This window comes from Dendrobium catenatum, unplaced genomic scaffold (assembly GCF_001605985.2).
Source record: "Dendrobium catenatum unplaced genomic scaffold, ASM160598v2 fragScaff_scaffold_970, whole genome shotgun sequence".
Lineage (NCBI taxonomy): Eukaryota > Viridiplantae > Streptophyta > Magnoliopsida > Asparagales > Orchidaceae > Dendrobium > Dendrobium catenatum.
This window is the reverse complement of record NW_021319432.1, coordinates 711,933-736,458: the sequence shown is the minus strand read 5'-3', so window position 1 is coordinate 736,458 and position 24,526 is coordinate 711,933. Positions and strand designations below refer to the sequence as shown.

General features: G+C 32.1%; 1 protein-coding gene across 1 annotated transcript in view; it reads right to left on the bottom strand.

Annotated features, from left to right (window-relative positions):
• LOC110111250 (bifunctional aspartokinase/homoserine dehydrogenase 1, chloroplastic) overlaps nucleotides 1-16,868 on the bottom strand; it is a 76,838-nt gene extending 59,970 nt beyond the window's left edge. The window contains exons 1-4 of the mRNA XM_020843027.2: nucleotides 16,636-16,868; nucleotides 16,194-16,259; nucleotides 5,766-5,833; nucleotides 2,997-3,371 (exon numbers count right to left, since the gene is read on the bottom strand). Coding sequence (XP_020698686.1) covers nucleotides 2,997-3,371; nucleotides 5,766-5,833; nucleotides 16,194-16,259; nucleotides 16,636-16,739 — 613 coding nt within the window. The 5' untranslated portion in view covers nucleotides 16,740-16,868. The remainder of the gene's footprint in view (nucleotides 1-2,996; nucleotides 3,372-5,765; nucleotides 5,834-16,193; nucleotides 16,260-16,635) is intronic.
• Between the last annotated feature and the right edge of the window lie 7,658 nt (nucleotides 16,869-24,526).

Sequence of the window (24,526 nt, the reverse complement as noted above, 5' to 3'; positions counted from 1 at the left end):
GCTCTTTGGAAAGAGAGATTTTGGACAATTCGTGGTTATTCTCACCATAAAACATCTTTGAAGTGGACTCATCATTACAGAACAGTTACCTACAAACAAAACAAAGGATCAGTAGCTTTTGGACAAATGAAAGAACAAGCTACCTAGTGAGGACACATAGATCACAAAAGAAGATTTGGAGAAGTTAGCACCGAGAGTTGCTGAAAAATACTTGGATTTCAACTCTGCGGGGAAGAGTTCTAATGGGCCGAGGGGAATTAATACAAAATATCAAGCTAAAAATTACTATGGCCCCATTACTAGAGCAAGATCAAAATTTAAGTAAGAGCAATAAACATGGTGGCCCCATCACAAGAGTTGATGCAAAATATCAAACTAAAATTTAGCATGGCCCCATTACCATAGTATGATTAAGGGTTAAAGATAAAAACAAAGGCCATGATGGCCCCATCACAAGATCAAGATCAAGGGTCATAGAAGATTCATCCAACATGAAATTCATTAAACATGAAAATTTAAATAAGTTCATATTTGGAAAGTTTTGAAATTATATGCATGATTAAATTTTTAAATTTAAATTATTAAATTTTATTAATTAAAATGTTTTATATTAATCATTTTCCTCAATGTGGATGAATTTATTACTAATTTCCACTTTATTTGTTTTAGCTTTGTTTGAAAGGTAGGAGACAACCACTCCTTGGAGTCAAGATTGGAGTGGCCTTACTCACTTTCTTTCCTTGATTTGAACTCTCTCTCTCTTTTAATTTCTTTTCTTAGGACTTAATCTAATGCTTTAAATATTAGCTTTGATGAACTAAAAATCAACTTTTGATGTTTTAGAAAAATTTTGAGGATGAAATCTCTAGAGTTATGTGCATGGTGGCCGACTATTTGGATTCTTCTTGGTGAAAGACCTAGTGATGTAGACAAGAGATATAGGGGACCCTACATTTCTTGATCACAATAGACACACCAGAAGAAAACCGACACAATGAGTAGAACTTAAAACAAACTTTATTAAATAAACGCAAACGACCCAAAACTTAACAAAAGATGCTAGAAGTTTTTAAAGAAATAAAGAAATTTAAAAAGACGCTATCCTCAGACAACCGTCAGAGCGGGTTCCTCACATGCATCGAATTTGTAGGTTAAATAAGTAAAGTGCATAGAACTAGCAAACCGATGGTCCACCACTGCAAGATTGTCCAATTTCTTCAATAGATGCTTCAAATCAACTCTGATATGACACCCTAAAGTTGCTTCACTGTTGAGAAGAATGATACATATGGAGTGGCACTTGCGGAGAGACGAAGAGATTAGAAGCCCGAGAAGAAAGGGTGGAAAGAGCCCGCAGGATTTCCGAATAAACCCGCAGGTTAATAGCAAATATGCTCACCAAATATCAACTCCCCTTCCTTCACAACATCATCTCTTATTTATAGGCAAAGTAGAGGAATGCCAAAAGTCACCTTAGTTAATGTTCACAACATCCCAAGCTTTTATTTTTCAAAGGATTTCCAAGAGTCATTTTGGAAAAAACAGAACGCTAAAAATAATTTGAAAAGAATAAGCCATTTAACTAGAATTTGTGCTTAAAATGATTAGTATTATGATGTCGAGAGTCATGCATCGATGTCATTTATCAGTCATCGAGAGAGGAGATGAAAATATCTTCACTGCCAAAAAGAAATGAAAATGAGAATATTCGATGATTGGATATTAAATGCAGATGTTGATTTGGTGTTATGGATAGCAAATAAGAAATTTATTTTAAATCCCGTCAAATAAAAGAAATTATATTTAAAAAAATTCATAAAATATTTAAAATACGCGTGTCAGACACGCGTGTCCAATTTGTATTTAATATTTATTAATCAGACACATTTTCGACGTGTCCGACACGTGTCGGAGGAGTGTCGGGGGAGTGTCGTGTCGGACACTGCACGCCTCTTTGAGGAGAAGTGTCGGTGCATCATAGCTAGGCATTCTTGCTATATCAAGTTGATATCTCTCCCAACCTCTACTAATTCTTCCCCCACTTCCCTAGCCTCTTTCTACAGGTTCCTCATCATCTACAGCAAGAATAATTTCCTAAGCATCATACAATTAGTGGTCCATCAAAACTAGGGCAACCTTGACTTAGTTTGGCTCTCCCCTTTTTACCACCCCTGAACAACTTAGATGCCAACCAAAAAAACTCAAGATCACATCCCCTAACCTTTCCCTACAACTTCCAAGAGGATCCCATGCCTTAAAGCTATGCAACAAACCTAAAAGTGAAATTATAAGAGGTAGTTCTAATACTGGTTTGACCTTGTTTGACCTAGCTCTAGGCCGGCCCTCTTTTTTCGCCAATACTCCACAATCCACAGAAAATTACACAATCATCAGGGGTGTTCCACACATCCATAGCAACCAATCATAATAATTGAAAGCCTTAGATCCACATCTCCAAGACTAGGAAAGGAACTCAAGGTAACTACATTCAATCTACCTCGAAAAAAAAATACGCCCAAGTTATTTTTCATAATGTTGAAGAAGCTAAAAAGATGAGGATTTTTTTCTAAATGATCAACCTCATTCAAACCAACGCATAAAATATCATATGCCAAACTCAATTAAATATTATTTTCAATATATGAATGGAAGGAGCCTGATGACAAGATAACAGGGCTTCATTCACAAAATCATTTACAAAGCTTTGGAAGACATCGGAAATAACATTTTGTTTATAAACACGAATAAAAATATTGTGTAACTGTTGCTCAGCACCCAATTTCAATGGATGGACATATGAAATAATTTGACACTTCTAAATAACTTGGAAAAGGTCAACCAGATAAAGATACGATACCAACAGATACATAATCAAATTTGTAGCATTTGATAACTCAAAATTAAGTTGACAAGAGCAGCAAAGTAGGTGTCAAATGTGAAGACTGCTAGATCATATCCAATTCTTCAACTCAGGAAAAATGTTTAAAAGTTCAAACCTATGTATATTGCACGAAGCATGGCCTTGAGGTTGCTGATATCATTATGCAAAAGAGACAGGAACCCTTCCAGGTCATCAACATCAAGAAGCTCCTTTGCTGTTAACAAGTGCTTCTCAAAAACATCATCAAGTGCTGAAACATACGAACCATCTCTAGACTGCGCTTTGTATACAAGATTATACATCATATCTGTAACCTTCGACATTGCAGAGACAATCACCAACTTTCTTTCAGAGGAATCCTGCAGAATAATTTCTGCAACATTTTGAATCCTTTTGGCAGTACCCATGCACGTTCCACCAAATTTATGAACAGACCACATATCACCTTTGGGCACTTTAGATATTTCAGTGGTTTGATCAAGGGACACATCTGTAGAAAAAATAGGAAAAAAGAAAATATGAAAAAAATAGGTCATAAACTTACTAAATCCTCTCAAAACCTGACGCAAGGACAAGAAAAAGGTTAACTAAAAAATACTCGCTGCTTAAATGAAACTATTAAACAACCTGCAACAACAATAAGCCTTTATCCCACTATGTGGGGTTGGTTACATGAATCATTTTTCTTCATTGTGTCATGTTAAGGTCAAATTCTCATCTAAAACTATTAAACAACCTGCTTATTAAAAAAAGGCAGGAAAATAAGAATAGAAGGCAGATAATGCTTAGCTTGTGAAATCTAAAATCTCTTTGCACCAGAATAGAATGAACTTTAAGATCAATTGAACCTCAACAAACATGCTTCAGCTTTAGAGTTTTGTTATGGAACCAACCAAACCGGCCCAGGAGGGGCCGGTTCAGTTCTACAAGAGATGGGCTAAGCCGCCTCCTTGATGTGTTTCCGCCCAGCTTGTGAGCCCACCTTGAGGCGGCAATATGAGAAAGGGGAAGGAATTTTGAAATTAGTTTATATTAGGAAAGTGGATTTAATTAATTAAAAGATTTGATATCTTTTGTATTACTTAAATAATGTCTTATATTAGGAAGTTTTTAAGGAGGTGGAGTTTTAAGGAGGTGGTGAGGGCTATTTAAAGGGCATAAAGAGGCTAAGGTAGGTATGCTTAGATTTGAGTTTCTCTTAGAGTCTTTTGAGGTTTGAGGGCTCTAGACCTTGCGTCTAGAGATTGGGAGAGAACGATCCTCCTCTCGAATAGAGGATCACTTGTATCTTGCTTTGTGTTAGTTTTGTTTTATTTCCCTTGTTGCAATCCACTATTTTTGGGCTGCCCAGATTTTGCTTTATTCCAGCTGTTTTTCTTCCGATTTAGTGGTAGGTGTGCTTGCGAACTCAAGTATTCCCTTAGGGTTACTTGCGAACTCAAGTATTTCCTATCAAGTTTACTATGAATTTGTTCTAGGATTTTGACTTGGAGATATTATAATGTTCACATTGAAAAACATTTAGAAAATCCATTTTAAGCAATGGATAGATCTTCAAAAAGAAATAGCTGGCAGCACTAAGAAAACAACAAGAAATAAACTGAAAAAACAAGCTAAGTAGCTCTTTGTATATTTTGATTAGGGTTAAATAAAACGCTAAATAATGAAATGATGCTTACTTTTTTCTGTTAATAAAATATTCAAACATCAAACATATTTATTTCTCCCGTGTACAACCTTGAGAATTATGTGAGCTCACTTTGGTAATTACTGCATCAACATCATGTTTAAGTTTCATTTTGAGGCCATGTTGTGAAACACTTGGTTTTTAGGACCTTTTACTCTATCTTATAAGTTTTAATTTCAAATCACCTTCTACAGTAATTTTTATTTTTCTTTAAATTTGGAACCAAATGGAAAACATTAAGCCACCCACTCCACTAAAATTAGAGTATTCAATGCCAAAAACTGTTTAGATGTTTCAGCTTTAGCATAGCATAGGCTGGTGTTCGCATTTGCCTTGTTAATCTCTGCTACAACAGTTAATGTGGACAGTTTTTATAAGTCAAAATTAGGTTCCACTACAGATGGAGAAAAGAGAACTGATTCAACAAGTAAACATTTGGTTGCTTTAGATAGAAGAAACAGGATGGAGGCTGATGTTTGGCTCTTTCTCATCATAGACCATAGTTGTGCACTTGCATATGCATGCATTATAAGCTGACGCAATACCCTTAAAGCCCATGTCTAGATCTTCACGTGCAAAAATAGCCTCCGTTGGCTTCAACAATCTTGTTGCAATCTCAATTGATACTAAAAATTGCTACAGTTAAAATGATTCATATAAGCTATTTTTTATTGGACTCGAGGTGCAACTTAGAAATCAAGAACGAACGAACAAGAAAATAATGCAGATAATCTAATCGCTCAACGGCTCAAGAGGCAGGCTTTTGGGAATATTCTCTTCCTCCTACACAAACAAAGAGCATCAGCCGTTAATGGAGACAAGACATACATCTCGTCTTGTGCCTTGAGAAAGAATCAAATCTCCATTTCCTTCTAACATGTGATTCTACATGCCATCCAGTCCAGCTCTGATTGGATTTCTCAAAATAATTTTGGAGGTATTTGCCTATTTCTATCCATATTTTCCAATTTTTACTGGTTTACCAGGAAAACTACTCCAAGTGTCATCTTGATCAAGTTTATACATTTATTTCAATAAACAGATTATGTTCCCGATAGGAACACAAAATAAAATAATATTTTCCTGATAAAGGAAAATGCACAGCTAACAAACATAAAACCTAAGTTTCTAGAATAACTCAAAAAGAGAGGTACCTGCAATAGAAACAAAAACAAAAAACAAAAAAAAGAGAGGTACCTGCAATAGAAGCCAATATGTGGTTATTTGAGATGGCCCTTTTTACTCTCTTAGAAAAACAGCTTATCCTGAATTGTTAAAAGAAGCTTAGATAATCGTAAACAATATATAATGGTATTATGAGAATGCTAAAAAACAACGGAATATAGCCAACTAACTACTGAAGCTTACACTTTTCATAAAAGAAAACCGCATGGTGAGAAGATGAAGATTAACAGAACAATCATACAAATGAAAAGCAATCAAAAACTTCTGAAAATAATATCATCGGTCATATTATGGGGCAATCTCTTTGAAATTTATATCCACCAAGAAAACAGCTACTAAAGTTATGAGATAATTCACATTGTACAAGCCGGTAGGATGAAGCAACTAGTAAAATTCAAATTTCAACCTTAAATAAGGGGAAACTGTGTGAATTGTCTTGGACGCCAATAAAAATTGCAATTTATTCAAAGAATTAGCAACTCAAAAAGAGAAATGCAATTCCTGAGCATGTGCAATAAAAGAAACTTATTACAAGCAACATGGTAAATATCCTGACATTTTAAATAGCACATGATAAATATCCTGGTGTTTCAATAACAATAGTTTCTACACCAGGATCTAACCTACTGCTGGCCTATATAATGTCAAGCTACAGTATTGCCATATTGTCCTACTAACTGATGAACAGTAAGCACTAAAGTATATAATCATGATTAGAACCATTCTCTATTACGGGTTCAACTTCTAAAATTCCATATCCAATACAGTTGTCCTCCCATCTATCCCCCATCTATCCTACTTGCATAGGTTTAACAGTATTATCTCCCTTTCTTCATTACCAATGGTTAAATGTCAATATGAACCCAACACATTGAAGCCATTTCCTATCTAGGCATCATAATCATGTTCTTCAACACACTTATGTAATTTTAATCTTTGATGCACCACCAAAAAATTCATCTAATCAAGTATAACCTTTGATTGAATTTATGCTCAAAGTACCCAAGTATTTAGGTGATAAATTTCGGAAATTGATTGCAAGATCAACCAAACTCCATTTTTAGCAAACTATTGCTCGACGAGGCAAACTTATCAAACCCTAGATTTGTCAATTCTAAGTTCATTATGACAAAAATATATTTAAAAAAAAAAAAAAGGTTCAAAGGGTGTTAATTAGACCATATGATTGAGAGCCTTTATTTCTAATAGAAATGAACATAATGCGACCACTATAGATCTATAAATAGATGGTCTTTACACATTCATGAATGACACTGGGTGAAGAAAATCGTTGGATTTAAAAAATTATAGAGCTTACCCAGCACCACAAGACACTAGTCCCAACCAAAATTGATTCTTACATCACCACCGCCTGACGCCAACCGTCGACCAATGCCAGCACCCATAGGTTGTCATTATGAGGTCTCAATTGTCTACCAATGCCAACTACGACTATCAACACTGCCAAATACTATTTGTCAACTAAAGTTAATGCCCATCATACCAACGCCTAGCATTAGCCAACAATCAATGTTTTATGCCCACAACCATCAAATATAAGCCTTACCTACTTACTGATCTTCCCTCCTTGTAAGGAGAAGAAAAGGAGTCAAATTTTTGTTGTTGATTGTTGCCAAACTTTCAACATTCATCATTAATCATCATCCAACATTTATTAAATAATGACCTATAACATCCACCAGCCAATATCATCTGACACAAATCTTATCGATTGACTAATCTCCCCTTTTATAAGGGGAATAATCAAGTTTAATCACTGACCATCATCAGACTTTCAATGCTCCTAGTACATCGCCATCTAACAATTACCAAAGATTGATTTTTGATGTACGTCAATCATCAATCCAACACAAACCATCTTCGTTATTCGGCATCCCCTCCTATAAGAAAAAGATTAATTTAATCATCTAATATCGATCAAACTCTGACATTCCTCATCGACCTTCACCCTAGACATACCACTAACAAATATCTAACACCTATCTTCCTATTATCAAATTTTCCTTCCCACAAGGAAAATGACCTAATTAGACTGCATGATGTCGCCCAACCTTTGTTGTTCCTTGTTGATCAATGACTAATGAAAGCTAAAGAGCAGCATCTAACACCCGTCAACCACCATCGTTCAACATTCGTCATTCAACATTCTTCTATTAACATCTGTCAACCACCGTTGTTCAACGTTCTTCTATAAGGAGAACTATTTAACTAACATATACACACCATCAACATCCAACATACTTTAGTCATTGATATTCAATGCCCATCTTTTTGTCACCCAATCTCTTCTCCCACAAAAAGAATGACTAAGAACAACTTACATTGCTCGACCTCCAACATTCCTTATCAATTGTTGCTCAATGCATATTAAAAAATAATGCACAGCATTAATTATACGCTAATAGCTGACAAAAACCTTCACAATCATCAAGTCTCCCTTCCTACGAGGAGCGTCAAGGTGGCAGGAGTCACCTGACCTTTGACATTCATCATTGTTTGTCACCCAAAACACACAAAAGAGCACTGCCCAACATCGTTCAACAAGAAATGTTGTGGGCTCCGATAATTCATGCTCCGGCCTCTTCGCATCATCTTTTTGTTGATGGGGGGAGTTTTAACGAGTTTATGTTCCAGGGAAATTTTTCAGGAGACATATTGGTTTTAGATAAAACACTACCCAAATATTTTGCCCTCCTTTTAAGAGGACTTTATGATCTCCATCAACTTAGTCTTCTAGTCTCCCATTTTATAAGAAAAGCAAACCATGTCAACCATATGACCTTTGACGTTCATCATTGATTGCCATCCAACATCATTCTTCCCAATCACCAAATATCCCCTTCAATAAGAAAAGCGACCAAGAAAACTGCCAACTAACTACCAACCTCCAGCGTCCCCATCGATCATCACCTAACACTAACCAACATCCAACATTTGCAGCCACCAACCCAACCTCTCGGTCCTTCAATCTTCAACTAAGCTAAGCACCCCTTATCACCTAATAACAACTCAAGAATGTCAAGACCCTACTAACATCACAGAAGATATTCTTAACAATTCAAGTTTATTTTATTGTTTTATCGTCTTCTTTAATTATATGGAAAAACTTTTTTTGTGACATTCTACTCATACTAGTGAAATCATTACAATTGGCCCCAATAGTGTTGCCCTTCTTGAAATTTTCACATAAAAAATTATGTCTCTTGGTAGCTTCTTTCAACTTATCAATGTGAGCATGGAATTTTTATTCAATGCTAAAATGATAAACTCTACAATTTATCAACATGAATATTCTAGCACACAATAATTTGATATAATTTATAAAAAACAAATCAAGAGCAGAGACAAATTTTGGCAACAATCTCAAAAATACATTCACATTAATGTCTCAAGCATGATTGTAGGAGAGCATTCAAGAACAATCCAATTTGCCCAAAATGGCGTAACAAATGTCAAGGAACAGTTCTTCATAATGGCATAGTTGGCTCGAGATACTATTTAAACTACTGTCCCAAGAGGATATCCATATTGATATCCAAGCAATGATTGTAGTTGAGAGAGTGACACAGACCAAACTATTAGTTTTCCATAGCTCCTTGCGTATAGGAGGAATTTCACAATAAATTTTCAAGATACACTCATATCCCTATATAGCCCAAGAAGGGCTCCATTTTTTAAAAAAATAAAAACCTTGAAGGCACACCAATTTGGAAGCCTTAAGTGTAACTAATGTTAAACAGAGCCCATACTAAAAGTCTCCATAAAAGTGGTAGACAACATAACTACTTATCTAGAAAACTAAAAGGCACGCCAATTTAGAAAGCATGAAGGATAGCTAGTGTTGAATAGGGTCTTCACTATAAAGCTACCATAGCGGCATGTGGTACACATGGTCTCTGTTTATAAAAAATCCACATAGCTTATCAATGCTTCGAAGCACATTTCTCTCTTCATCATGAGACATTCATAACCGCATTGAAACAATTTGATGTTGATTTTTATCATAATCAGAAATACAAATAAAAGTTTAAGAACTAATAAACCTAATGACCTATAGAAATAGGAAAATAAAAGAGTCCTCGTTTCCAAAACACCAAGAACATCAAAAGACTCAATCAGCTCCTTAATAGATTTTTCTACACTGATAACGAATTGAAAAAATTGTTGACAAATAGTTGCTTCGAAATTTGTCCTTAAAATATCTAAGAGTTTTTTCATATAATATTCATTTAAGGGGAGAGTCTCCAAAAAATTCGATCAATTTTGATAAAAATACAATTCATAAGAAATTCTCAATCATGTAATCAACAAAAAGATAGATTTTGTAAAGACACAAATTTAAAATTTCTACCCTCTAAAATAGCAATATTCTAGCACAAAAAAAATTTCAAGGATAGCTGGTGATGTTAGAAATAAGCAAGGAAGCTCTCTCAAAAATCAATAAAAATTACAAAAAATCAAGTGCTTAAATGTTAAACCCCAAGCCTTCTCAAATGAAGCTCTCTCAAATTTATTTCGTCCAAACTAGAACAATCAATCAATTTTTCAAAGAAAGATTGAAATATCGCTGCAATATTTTATGAGCCTCAAATCCCTAATTAGATCTAGTTCATCCAAACAAGGACAATGATCCCTTTTATGGTGGAAGACTAAAGCCTTGACACATGGATTATGAACCTCGGACACTTATCTTCATGTCTAATACATCCAAACAAGAATAGTCAAGCCCTTTTTCAGAGGAATACTGCAGCTTTGTCGCATAGATTATGAACCTCGGATTTTTGCTCCAATTAAAAATCCAAGAATAATAATTGAATTTTAAATGAACATAAATCAAATTAAATTTGATAATTTATATGATTAAATTCACTTTAATTAAATAAAATTAATCATTAATATTAATTAAATAATTAAAGAGCTTTTCATGCTTTGTGCATAACTCCTTGGGAAGACATATTAGCATTGAATTTAAAAAGTTCTTAAATGATCTTAAATAACCAAAACACCACCTATGTGTTGTGTACAACTCCTTACAGGAAGACACTAGCACATTGGATTGGGGGATTTTTAACCAGCCTTTAATAAATATTTAATAAATCAAGGGACCTTATATATCATGCATAATTCCTTGTGGAGGGCATATATATATAATTAAAACCATCCAAACAAGAACATACAACATAGTTAAGCTAAACCTCACCACATTTATTATGAACATCAAAAGTCACTCATAGTTATGCCTCTTCCAATATAATATTTAGCCTCTTTGCAAAGAGAAACAATGATATCCTAAACTGGTGAGTCATAGAAATCGAAGAAGGTGAAAGAGATGGAGAAGCTCATCATTTTGAAGCCATAATTCATCTATTGTTTGGAAATGAAGGAGATAAAAAGAGTATGTCGGTTTCATCATTTGGAAATTGAATCTATTGTGTAGGAGATGGAGGATTGGTTGTTGTTTGGTCATTTGAGGAAGACGAGAGGCCTCATCTCTTTAAACCAAGAGAGAGAGAGAGAGAGTGACGAAAAGAGACTGAGCGAGCGATAAGGGGGAAAGTGGAGAAGATCAAGAGATAGAGGGATAGAACCTTCAAATGTAATTTTTCCACACCAAAGGCAAAGTTGTGTGAGGTCGGCAGGCTTGAACAATGAGCTTGAGCATCCTACAACTGGTAGTGACAAGCGAGCGAGAGTGGTATGCATTACGAGAGCGAAAGAGGGGGGACTAAAGGGTCTCGTGTGATCAAAGGTGAGCTCATACACTCACAACGATTTGAGGAGTCAAAGGTAAGTTTTTCTATTTATTACAGCTTTGTCTAAACATAGATTATAATTTAGAAAAAAATGCATAAAAAAATATATTTATGATTTAAAATATAATTAGAGCTTAAACTGACTAAAAGAGAATATTCATATGTTTAATATCTATACACATATGTGAGATCATAAGAATTTATAAATTGAGAATTATTAGTATTAATACATATGCATGTATTTAGAGAAAAAGTGTATTAAATATTTATATATGATTTTAATTATAAAATTAATAAGTTAATTTTTATGAATCTAATTTATAAGAATAGAGAATTTTGCTTTATAAAAAAATGAGAATATATATGTTAAAGGGTGAAAATTTATTTCTGTAAAATATCCTAATTTATTTTAGAAAATAACAATACAACAACATCATCATCAAGCTTCTATCCCACTATGTGGGGTCGGGTACATGAATCATTTTTCTTCATTGTGTCTTGTTAAGAGTCAAATTCTCATTTAAATCTAATAAAGAAAGATCATTTATAATATTTTCTAACCAAGTCATTTTAGGTCTACCTCTACCTTTCTTAACATAAGCCAAATCTAATACATCTACTCTCCTAACCAGGTCAATTAAGGTCGTTGTTTTATGTGACCAAACCATCTAAGGCAGTCCTCTCTAATCTTATCTTCCACTAGAGCTTTCCAACCTTTTCATGTATATGCTCATTTTGTATCCAATCTCTAAGAATAAAGTCACTCATCCACCTAAGCATTTCTGCAACACTTAATATTATGCTTCGTCTTTATTGGCAAGCATTCTGCACCATCAAGCATTGTAGGTCTCACCACCATCTTATAGAATTTTCCATTGAGTTTGAGAGGGACTTTTCTATCACACAACTAGCTTGATTCATTCCTCCACTTCAACCATCTAACTTGAATTCTACTAACAATATCCCAATCTATTTCACAATCACTCTAAACAATAGACCCAAGATATCTAAAATGATAATTAATGGCAAATAAATAATAAGCAATAGAGCGAGAGTATATGTGTAAATTTTAGAATATATATTCATGAGAGATTTCATTTAATTAAATTATTATAAGTAATACTTAAAAAAAAAAGAAAAATTAAAAATGAATGGATTAAAGATTTTTCTTTAAAAGAAATGAAAGTAATTTAGGAATAATTAATAGCTAAACAGAGAGATATATGATTAGATATATAAATTAAAATAATTTTATGGAGTTATGTATTATTATAAGTGTCATATTATTGAAGTCAGAGAGTAAGGACAAAAAAAATGTTATTTAAATCAAGATGAGTACTCATGCTCCTAATTTATAATAATAATGTTGTTTTTTCTTCTAAGCTCATTTAACTACTTGTTGTTATTACAAATCACTTACGTGTTATTTCTATGAAATGCAATTGGTCATATTGAATTAGATGATATCGACTTATCATGCTTTGACCATTTAACACAAGTCATATACTGCTTATTATGTCTAAAGATATTAAATAAGTAGATAAAACAAATAAAGTTTTTAAATAAAAATGCTTGCATGCGCATGATTGAATGATGCAGTACACCACCTTATGGTATTGGTTAGGAACGCAATGTACCCACATGTGTGTAATGGAAAAAGGTTTTGGAAAAAGATTATGAAAAAAATGGAAATGTAAGTACCTCCACTAGTATTATTTTAGAATGTCGTCTATGACGATTGTATTATTTACATAAAAGATAAAAATATAGCATTTGTCTCATGTATAGACATGCATAACATTGATGGTCATTTTTAAAATAAATTTATATAGAATTACTTTATGATTTTTTAATAAAGATGTAAATTGTTAAAAATATCTTGTATTATTGTAAATTAGAAACATGACGTGCTCACTGAGTTGTGTTATGACTTACTCCATATTGGCAAAACATTTACATGCATTATCTTAAAATTTTAAATGAGTGGAAGAGGAGAGAATGTGTATCATAGACATGACATTCGAGAGAAAGGTATTATAGTATTTACTTTAAAGTTCAAAATATAGTTGAAGTTTTAGTGGCTCTTTCAGAGTATTAAAAATAGTTAGTTAATAAACGAAAATTTTAATTTTTTTCATGACCAGGCCGGGAGGAATTTCAACCACCAATGTCTAATGCAGGCCTTTTCAATCATCAAGTATCCCCTTATATAAAGAGAATGACTGAGTCAAAACGGCCAACATTGACCGACCTTCATTGTTCCTCATTACTCATCACCTGAGCCAACTAACAACTAAGAACTAACATTCGTAAACCACCAATGCTCGTCTTCCTAATCCCTCACCTTCTTGATCGCACATCTTCCCAATCACCTAATTTTTGAGCAAGTTGATCACCCACAATCTCTTGAAGAAAACTCAAACTAAAAACTCATACTACCATCACAATAGATATCTTCCAAAGTTCAAGTTTATTAAATCTTATTATCATCTTCTCTAATTATGTTGAAGGATGTTTATTGTAATATTTGATCCACACACATGGAATCATTTCAACTAAGTCAGGCCACTTGGTTTTCTCCTTCCTGAGTTTTTTTCATGTAAAAATATCACCTCTTAGGAATTTCTTTCAACTTTAATATGCAGGGGGGATTTTCATTCAACCCTAAGAGATAAACTCTTCTCTCTACTGTCATGAATATTTCAGGCTACAATAACTATCAAACTTAAATCGTCTAGATATTCTCAATTTTTCACATGTGAGATATTAGCTATAACCATTCTTATTAATCAACTCAAGCACAATAAAACATAGCATGTCTGGGTGTTTTTATATAAAACATCAAATCCTAATCACAATAAGGCATGTTTATTTGCAAAATTGAATGGAAAGTGTTCATTTTTTTTATTTAAAAAAAACTTTTAAAGACTAATAAAACATCAAATCCTTTATTTTTTGTGGTAAAAAAAATGTTCATAAGTTGTAAGATGCAGTTTAAACACCTTGTAAAATATAAGACACCCAACATTAGTTTGTGGGTAAGCATATGCTAGAATAGTTTTAAACTTTTAACACTAAAATTACTAAAGTCAGACAAAAGAGGGAACTTTATAAGATTAAATGCTTAGACCTATTAGAAATAAAAAAAGGCAGAGCACGAAATATAATTTTAGTTGATATTATTTAGTTGATATTATTAAGTCAACATTATTGAATGACCAAGTAGAACCTAGTATATTTGATTTTAAGTGCACTGGATTTTATATAATAAGAAATGAAGAAATCTATGATGGCATAACTTCCAAAGTTAAAGTTAAGTCGTTAAATTGAACAAGTGCCTCAAGAAATGATATGAGAATGTACTGGTACTAAATTAATTAATTAATTAATTACCATACGATTAGCCATGCCACATGAATCTCAGTTCTTATGCACAGAAAATTTAGTGATAAACAAATTTAGAGCAATAAAACTTAAAATGGTAAAATTAGAAATAATATATTGAGGAATAATTATATCAAAAGATGATGGAAGTAACATCTACTAAACATAATAAATGGAATATATACTCAGTGGTTTGGGCATGTATAATGGAGGGAAGAATATGGACCGACCATATGAATGAATAAAATTAATGTGAAAGGTTTAGGAAGGGAAAGGGGCATAATCAAGCACAAATAGTTGAGATAAGGTTAATGACCACAATGATAATGATGCAATAAGAATATATTAACTTTCAAAAGGAACTATATGTGTCAGTAGGTTCTTCTTATAAAAATATTTATGCATATTCCTTTAAATTGGTTGAACCTAGTAAAACAAAATACTTAAAGAAATATAGCAAATTGTCCATTACCACATGCATGATCCTTTCCAAGTACATGCTTTCTTAGCCCACTAAGGTTATAAAATGTTATCAAGCATGGAATGCTTTAAGAACAATAAAAAATGCTAGTCACCAAAATTGAAGATATAGTGTGCAAGAAAATCCAAAATTACCTTGGAAATTAAATCAATGGAGCATAAGTTTGTTTAGTTCTTCTCTACTTCTACTTCTACGTAATCTAGTATTCAAAACTCTTCTGAAATTCAGAACTCATGTTTCTCAAATACTATTTTTCCAACTTCAGATTGTTCCAAAAGGTTTGACACTTCCAATGATTTCAAGAAAAAAGTATGTCAGTTGAAAGACAATTATAATGTCAAAAACCTGCATTATCAAATGAGTTTGCGCTAAAAACTATGGTTTAATCAACCGTAATCCTGCTACACCTTTTCTAGAACGCTCAATCCTTTCACTTGACAACAAATTTTAGCATTTTACTATAAAGTCTTAGCAGTGACACTTCCAATGCAGTCCAACTTTATACTTTAAACTTCACAAGATTGGGTTGCATTGAACCTACTCCACAATTGTTAAATAATAATGCTCTCAGCTTAGGACCACATTCAGAAGAGCAAGAATACCTAAAATCAAAGGTTTATGGAGGGAAGAATTAACTCTACTAGAGTCTTTCTACAGGGATTACGTAGGTACATTTATAAAGATTAATGTAGAAGCTACCACACCGATAAAAATGAAAGAATCTACAATTGTGCAACGTGAGCTACTTGATCCCCTAAGATTAAAAATTAAAATAAAATAATATGATCTTTAACAACTAACCTCAGACCACCACCACAAGCCCATCCCACTGGCTTGCTTCTAGCACAGCTTTGTAGAAAAATTGTACTGCACAACAGCATTTTTTTCATTAGAACAATAAATCAAAAACAGCAACAAGAAACAATAAAGGGTGCAAAAAGCAAGTGGAGACTCCATAAATGGCGCCAATTCACAGCTCCAAAACCAATTATTTCATGATAAACAAGCAAATCTCTAGCAAACAACAGGAAGCAATCTGGTAAAAGAGATTTAAAACCATTTCGAACCACGCGAAACTACTTTTGAGAAAGCCGCTGTAGATTATTGGAAACAAAACCACAAAAGGAGAACAAAAAGAGGGCATCTTTGCGAAAAAATCTCCATTCAGACACCGGGAATTCGAAGCAATACAATACTGCGTCGTGTAAGCAGCTCGAATCTCAGAATGTGGAGGTGGCCAGACCTGGCAAACAGATGCGAAGCAGAAATGGGATCATCGGAGAAATGAGTATATCGTCGACCGAGAACGGCAGCGGGGACCGGCGGCGACATTGCCATGGATCTCATCGTTATAGAGAGAGTTTGATGGGTCACCTCCGGCCTCTGAAACGTAGTCAGCACAAATGCGAGGATAGCTAAAACCCTTGCCGTAAAGCCGCCACTTTACCATCGAATATAAGGAAAGAAATAAGGCTGTGGTGATCAAAGTTTAGAAGGGGAGATTTACAAATATATCATTTTATTTTATACTATTTATATTTTAAATATTTAAAATTTTAATATTATATGCTCACTAGTTATAAAATAAATATAAATCTATGAAATAAAATATTAAAATTTATAGAATAGTATATATGATAAGAATGAAATATATAAGTGATATATTTATATGAAGATTTTTTATGAGTTGTAGGAATATAATATTAAAGTTTTGAATGTTAGATATGTAAATAACATGAAATAAAGTGATATGTATTTAAATCCTCAAATTTAGAAATGACTTACAATGGCCTAAAATGTTATAGAGGTTAGAAGAAATATATCTTATTTATTTTTTTATTAAGATATATTTTAAAGGTTACTCAAAATTAAAATAATTTGATTGTTATTTATATCCCGCTTTATAGTAAAAATGATATACTCACTTTTCACTTCTATTTTCTCATTTAATATCTTTAGTATGTTTTAATCTAAGATTTCTTCGTTTATGAGAGACCTCATCGGTAAAGTCTCATATTTTTTTTTTGTTCACCATTGACTTCAACATAAATGGATAATAATTTTTTAAATTCTTTTATGATGTATGGTAGATTATGTCATTTTGAATGAGGTCTAACATAGAGCAAGATAGGAGCAAAGAGCGTGTTTTGATACTTATTAAAATATATGCACAAAGAATGTTTGGATCTTATTTGAATTATGATTGAACATAATTTGATAATATCAAAGACAATGTTGTTCTATGTTTACTCAAATAATCATCAAATCTTATTTGATCATTATTCAAACAAGATACGATTATATTTCATGTACATATTTAACAACATGATCATAATAAGGTGATCATTTTTTTAACATAGTTCAATCATGGATCAAAGAATGTTCATATATTATATGAAAATAATTCCACCAATGTTCAAATATGTTCTGATGATGTTAGAATATAGTTCATCCATAATCAAACCATTTTGAAACAAATATAAAATTAAATGCTAACAAATTATTTTTATAGGCAAATCAAATATTGACATTTTATTGTATTATATGGAGAAGAATGAAAAGAGGATAGATTAATGTGAATAACGTTCATCAAAAGAAACAAATAATTGATGGTGCATGGTAATATTTTTCATGAAGAGCTCAGAGATCGTACAAACAAAGTAATAATAATTGATAAGAATTAAATTTGGCTTAAATTAGAGATGATGAACCACTTTGATAAAGCATAATCAACTATTAATTCCTCGAGCTAAGTTAGTTACACATTATGATTTTTTTAATGAGATATTCTTATCCATTATGTGCCAAACTCTCATATGTTTGTTGCTTCCAAGAATGTTTCAGCTAGGGGTGTCAATTTTTGACACGACCCGAAACACGAACAGAACCCGATCCGGAAAAATCCGGTTCGGGTCCAAAACCTGACCCGTTTTTTAAAAACGGGTCTGGTTCGGGTTGACCCAGCAACCCGAAAATGACCCGAAATTGACCTGAAATTGATACAAAAACTCCTATTTGACTCGGAAACCCGAGATTGATCCGTTTTTTACTTGATTTTGACCCTAAAATCAAAGATTGGCCCGATTTTGACCCGAAAACTAGCAATTTTAGGTCAATTTCATGTCATTCGTGTCGGGTCGGGTTGACCCGAACAGTGCCTAGTTAGTTTCGGGTTCGACCCGAACCCGACCCATTGACTCGAATTGACACCCCTAGTTTCAACTATAGTTCTTTGTATAAATGAGGATGATGCAAGGTTAGTTAGCTTACCATCTTTCATTGGTACGGATGATGTTGTAAATATGTCACATGCAAAAATAGCTAATAATGTAAACATAAGACATGCAAAAGTATGTGATGTTGCAGATATATAAGTTGCATATAATAGTGGTTCTATTGATTGCTCTCATCCTAAAGCGTTTATTAGAGGTTACAACCTCATTTTGTGATCAATCTAAAATCAATAAATGAGTAATATCTTCTGACTATTTATGAATCTTGGAGTTAAAATAAATAATTTAAGTTATGGAGAATACATGAATACTCCCATCCTAAGACTATAAGGGTTAATGCCCACAAGTACTCCCATGTAATGGATGTTGATATAATGGCATCATGCTTGATTTTGTCCTCTAATCAATTACAATTTTGGGCAACTCTTTGGAATAAAGAAGAGTTAGAAGTAGATGTTACATATCATTGTAATGAAAAAGAACTTTCTATTCAAGATGAAAAAAAAAAAGTAAGTATGGTTCATCCATTGCACTTTGCAAAGGTTGTCATAGAACATATGGGCTAAGAAATTGGCAAAACTTGAATATGGTAAGGTCAAGAGCCTTGAACTAGAACATTCATTTACCTTATATTTTAGATTAAAAGATCACCAAAAAGCTTGGCCATAGCTTATTAGACCTGTTATCAAGATTAATCAAATTAACATACCATATGAATCCCATGAGGTGTCTATAGATCAGCAACATTTTGTTGTCTCCAACTAGCCCCATGAGTTGGTCAATTGGACCCTTAAAACTTGATTTGACCCATGGGTTCAATTGGACTAAATCACACCATGCCTTCAAATTGGTTCAATACAATTTTCATAGAAAAACCATAGGATGCCATAAACTCAACCAAACTCAATTCATGCCCACTGCCCTAAGTATTATCTCAAAATTGGTCAATTGGGTCAACTTGAATGAGTTGGACCAAATGGCTTATGAAGACCAATTTTGCCAAACCACATGTTCCCAAGGGATACCTAGGATTAGGGGTGTAAATGAGTCGAGTCGAGCTCAAGTCAGAGAGTGTTTGAGCCAGAGGGTGTTTGAGCTCAACCCGTGAGTCAAATATCGAGCTCGAACTCGAGTTGAGCTCGAGCTCGACTCGCGATGCTGTAACGAGCCATCGAGCTGCTCGTCAAGCCGCTCGTCTGGTTTTCCCGCTCTATTTTTTGTTTTCCCGCCCAGTTTTATTACCCGATTTTGCATGTATAGAGAGAAGCAGATAGCGCTTTGGGAGAAAAAAGGCTGCAGCATAATGCTTTTTATTATATTATTTGTGAGGAAAAAAGTCTGCCAACATTTATTAGCATTGGTATTTGAGAGAAGACTTTTGAATTTTTTTGAATTTTTATATGAAGCTGTCATTTTGGGAGAAAAAATATGCCATCAAACTTTTTTTTAACTTAATTTATTACTTTTAAGTATAATAAAAATATTAGATCAAAATATCATTTTCGAGCCGGCTCACGAGCTCACGAGCCAGCTCGTGAGCTCGATAAGCTCAGCTCGCGAGCCCATAAATGAGTCGAGCTCGAGCCAGCTCGCGAGACAGCTCGGCTAACTTACACTCCTACCTAGGACTATTAGACCACCTAATATGCTTGATCATCCAAAGGATTTTAAAAATGATATGATGACTAGTATTAATCCTAGCTAATAACTGAAGGATTTTTCCTCCGGAAAGCTGTCTGAAATGGAGATATCCGCCAAAAAATTTCCGATTTCTACCGTAAAAATCTGCCAGAAATAGATGATTTTCTTGTAATGTGGGTTGCATAGTTAATGTTTTTGCTTGATGATTATTCACTATTCAAATATCTTGGTAATGTATCCTTTAATCAAATTAATTTAATATAATTTTGGGCTGCTTATAGCATGCCTCTACACACCCTCAAATTATATTATTATATTTTGGGATAAATTTATATTTTTAAAGTTAACGAATAATCATTTTTAATTATTGAATACACCAAATCACCCTAAAATAATTTAGATGAAATTTGGAAAGGTTTAGTTCTCCAAATATTATGCTTCATAATTATTTTAATTTTTAATCATTACTATTTGGCATGGTTTAGCATTTTCCTTATGAAAAATCTTATTATACCATAAATTTCATTGCATATACCATTGGTACTGTTTTGGGCACACCATAATTTTCATATAACTATTTTAGGTAATTATCTATTTTTCATAATAGAAATATAACATCAACTTAATTATTAATCATAAAAAAAAAGCTTAAATAGCCTTTTAAATTTTGGAAATGCTTTTATATTTTATTTAAAGTCATCTTATGCCTTCGTGTATCTTTTTAAAATTAGTTTATATTTTTTTTTTTACTTTTTTAAGGTCCGTTTGGGATGACTATAATTTTTTTGAAAAGTGGTTATGAAGCTGCTATGAAAAACTAACTTTTTTAAAAGTTGTTGTGACCAAACAAAAACTACAGTTGCATTCTGAAAAGCAAAAACAACAATAAAGCTACCAAAATGAAGCCTATATCAAATTCTTTTCAACTTCTATAAATGTTATTAATTTCAATATTTAATATTATTGTCCATGCTTGATCATCACCTCATAAATCTTTATCATTTATTTTAAATAATAACCAATTTATTTAATTTTTTATAAATTTCTTTTGTAAGTTCATAATTAATGCAATATTTATATTAATTATAAAAATATTAAATAATTTTAAGAATGCTTAAATTATTTGGAAGTAATTATTTCAAGTGCATGAGTATGTATTTCAAATTTCATATACATTAGATGGGTGTACATGTAATGCCCTAGAATCTAAATTGAAAAAATTATTAATTTATCCTTTAAATAAGCAAAAACTTGAGCTATATAATGTCATCAATCAGTAATAAATAGTAAAATAGATTATATAATTCAAATATTAATGTACACATCTATATTCATTCTCAAAAAGCATATACACTACTCAAGACTATAACAAAAAGAAATAGAACCTGAAGAATCCTGACGAGCCTCACACTCCTATTTGTCTGTCCTGACCTGAAATCATTAACCACATATAATGAGCTTAAAAAGCTCGGCAGATCACCAAAACTTATAACATATTCTACCTACAACTGAATTCAAAGCACGGTAAATGAGCAATATGCATGTCAACAATCAAATCATAACATTAACATTCATATAATCATTGAATCGGTAAATAAATAGTAAAATTCACATGTAGTGGTAATAGAATCTTTAATCAATAAAACACTATATTACGAAAGCTAGTAAAATAGTTAACTAGTACAAGTGTCAAATCCATAAATCAATCATCGCAGTAATACCAATCAGTATAAAAATCATATAAAATATTAAATCAAAATATCAGTAAAGACTGGTTGACCCGTTGGTTGGAGACTAATTGACCTGTACAAGATGGTGGGCCTACATGCTTTCATTTAAAGAATGTAGTTTGGTGCTATCCTCTACTAATTCACATGTACCAACGGGTAAAGAGTGACGACTTTATTTACTGAGCCAATGGTTTAATAACACTAATACTAATACTGAAAAATACTATGATAGCTAAGACTTCTTACTTGTTTAGTGTGATTACTGAAGTGCACGTTTTTTAGTTATTATTCTTATTATTATACAAATTTTTGTTACTACATGAATTTACTGTAATTGCATTATTTTGCTGCTCATGTCACTAGATTGTTATTGTTACTTATATAGATATTGATACTACTTGACACTACTGATTCATTGTACTATTATTAAGCATGTGATATATTGAACACGTGATATAGGAGGTAGATAATATGTATATTAACATTTTAAATTATAGAATTTATTGATTGATGATATTAGATAGCTTTACTTATTATTTATTAAAAGATTAAAAAAATAATTCTTTCAATTTAGATTCTACAATATCACTATTGGTATCAGAGTATAATTGTTTGAAGAATTGATTGTTAATAGAGCGGTAGAATTTGAACGAGAGGAGAGAGAATTTAGAAGCTTGGATTTGGAGGCCACAGTGAGATTTTTGTCCATCGAGCCTATTGAAAAAATTGCTCATCTCGTTGTAAGAAACCTTTACCTTATTTTTTATTTCAAAAATTTTATATTTTTGATATTTTCTGTTTAAATTTGTGCTTTTCGTTATTGAAAAATGTGAATAATTTTGTATTCGTAAAACTTTCACAGTATAACTTTTTGTATGTTATAGAGATCATGATTATGAGCATTTTGAATATTTATTTGATATTTTTTACTGGGTGATTTTGAAAATATAGTGACTTTTGTCTACTCATAAATTCATTTTGATATCTAAAATTAAATAGTAGTGTAGTACAATAAAAGTCTTAAAATATTATTTTATACAATTCATGATATTTTATTAATTTTCTAAAAATATGTATTTTTTTCTAATAGGATTATTTGTTGTCTACTATTATGACATTTTGACATATTCTTAATTAAACTCAATTATGTTTTATTTGCTACAATGCATTGAAAACTGATGTGAATATGTGCTTGAGTAATAGCTGGTCACTATTACTATTATAGTATTGTGATAATAATATGCATGTGTGAAACAAACAAGTGAAGATTGGTTGATACGTTGTTGGAGACTGATGGACCTGTACAGAATGGTGGGCCGACAGGCTTTCCACTAAATACTGTGGTTTGATGTTATCCTCTACTAATTCATATGATGCATTGACTGGAAGTTATGAGGAGATTATTACCATGCCGATGGGCAAAGGGTGATGACTCAATTTACTGAGCCAACGATTTACTAACACTGATAATAACACTGAAAAAATACTATGATAGCATATACTTCTTACTTGTTTAGTATGACTACTGAAATGCATATTCTTGAAGCATTGTTCTTATTATTGTATAGATTTTTGTTACTACATGAATTTACTGTTATTACATTATTCTACTACTCATGTCACTGGATTGCTATTGTTACTTATATAGATATTGATACTACTTGACACTACTGATTTATTGTACTGATATTAAGCATGTGATATAATGAGCATGTGATATAGAAGGTAGATAATATGTGCACATTAATATTTTAATTTATAGAAACCATTTTGTTGTTAATTATTGATTGGAGATATTAAATAGCTCTGGTTGTTGTTTATTAGAGATTAAAAAAATAATTTTTTCAATTTAGATTCTGGGACATCACAGTACATTAAGATATTTATACTTTTTTATTGTTAGAAAACTATTTTTTTAAAACAAAAAAAATATATAAATACTCTTTAACATAATCAATCAAGGCTTAATTTGAGCATCATAAAGTCAATAGGAGTAATATTAGACATCCTTGAATATTTTTAGAAAATGTATAATTTATTAGATATTTTCATAATTCTCAGCTTTTAAATGGTAATTATAAAAATATTAAATGATTACAAAAAAAAAAAAAAAAAAAAACCTAAAATTTTGGAATAGTTTTTAACTTGATTAAGCATATTTGGCATATTAACCAAGTCAAGTGCATATTAAGTTGGTTAATCACTCACAATTTATAATTAATTCCAAATGTTATTAATTACTCATTTAATTAAAAAAAAAGGATATGACTAATTTAATAATCCTAAATTTAAATCTTTAAAATTTCAACTCCAATTCAAAAGCGTTTCTAGTAGTTTTATTATTTTAAATCTCTATATTTAATAATTCTAAACTTTTTTATAAAATTTTAAAGTTATTTTGTGAAAGTTAATTAATATCGCATCTTCTTCTTGGCAAAGAGAAAATTTTATATTCGAACATATCCACATTTTCTTCCCTCTCGGTGTGCAAGCATATGCCCAAACAAATATGTTATATCATATTGAGATA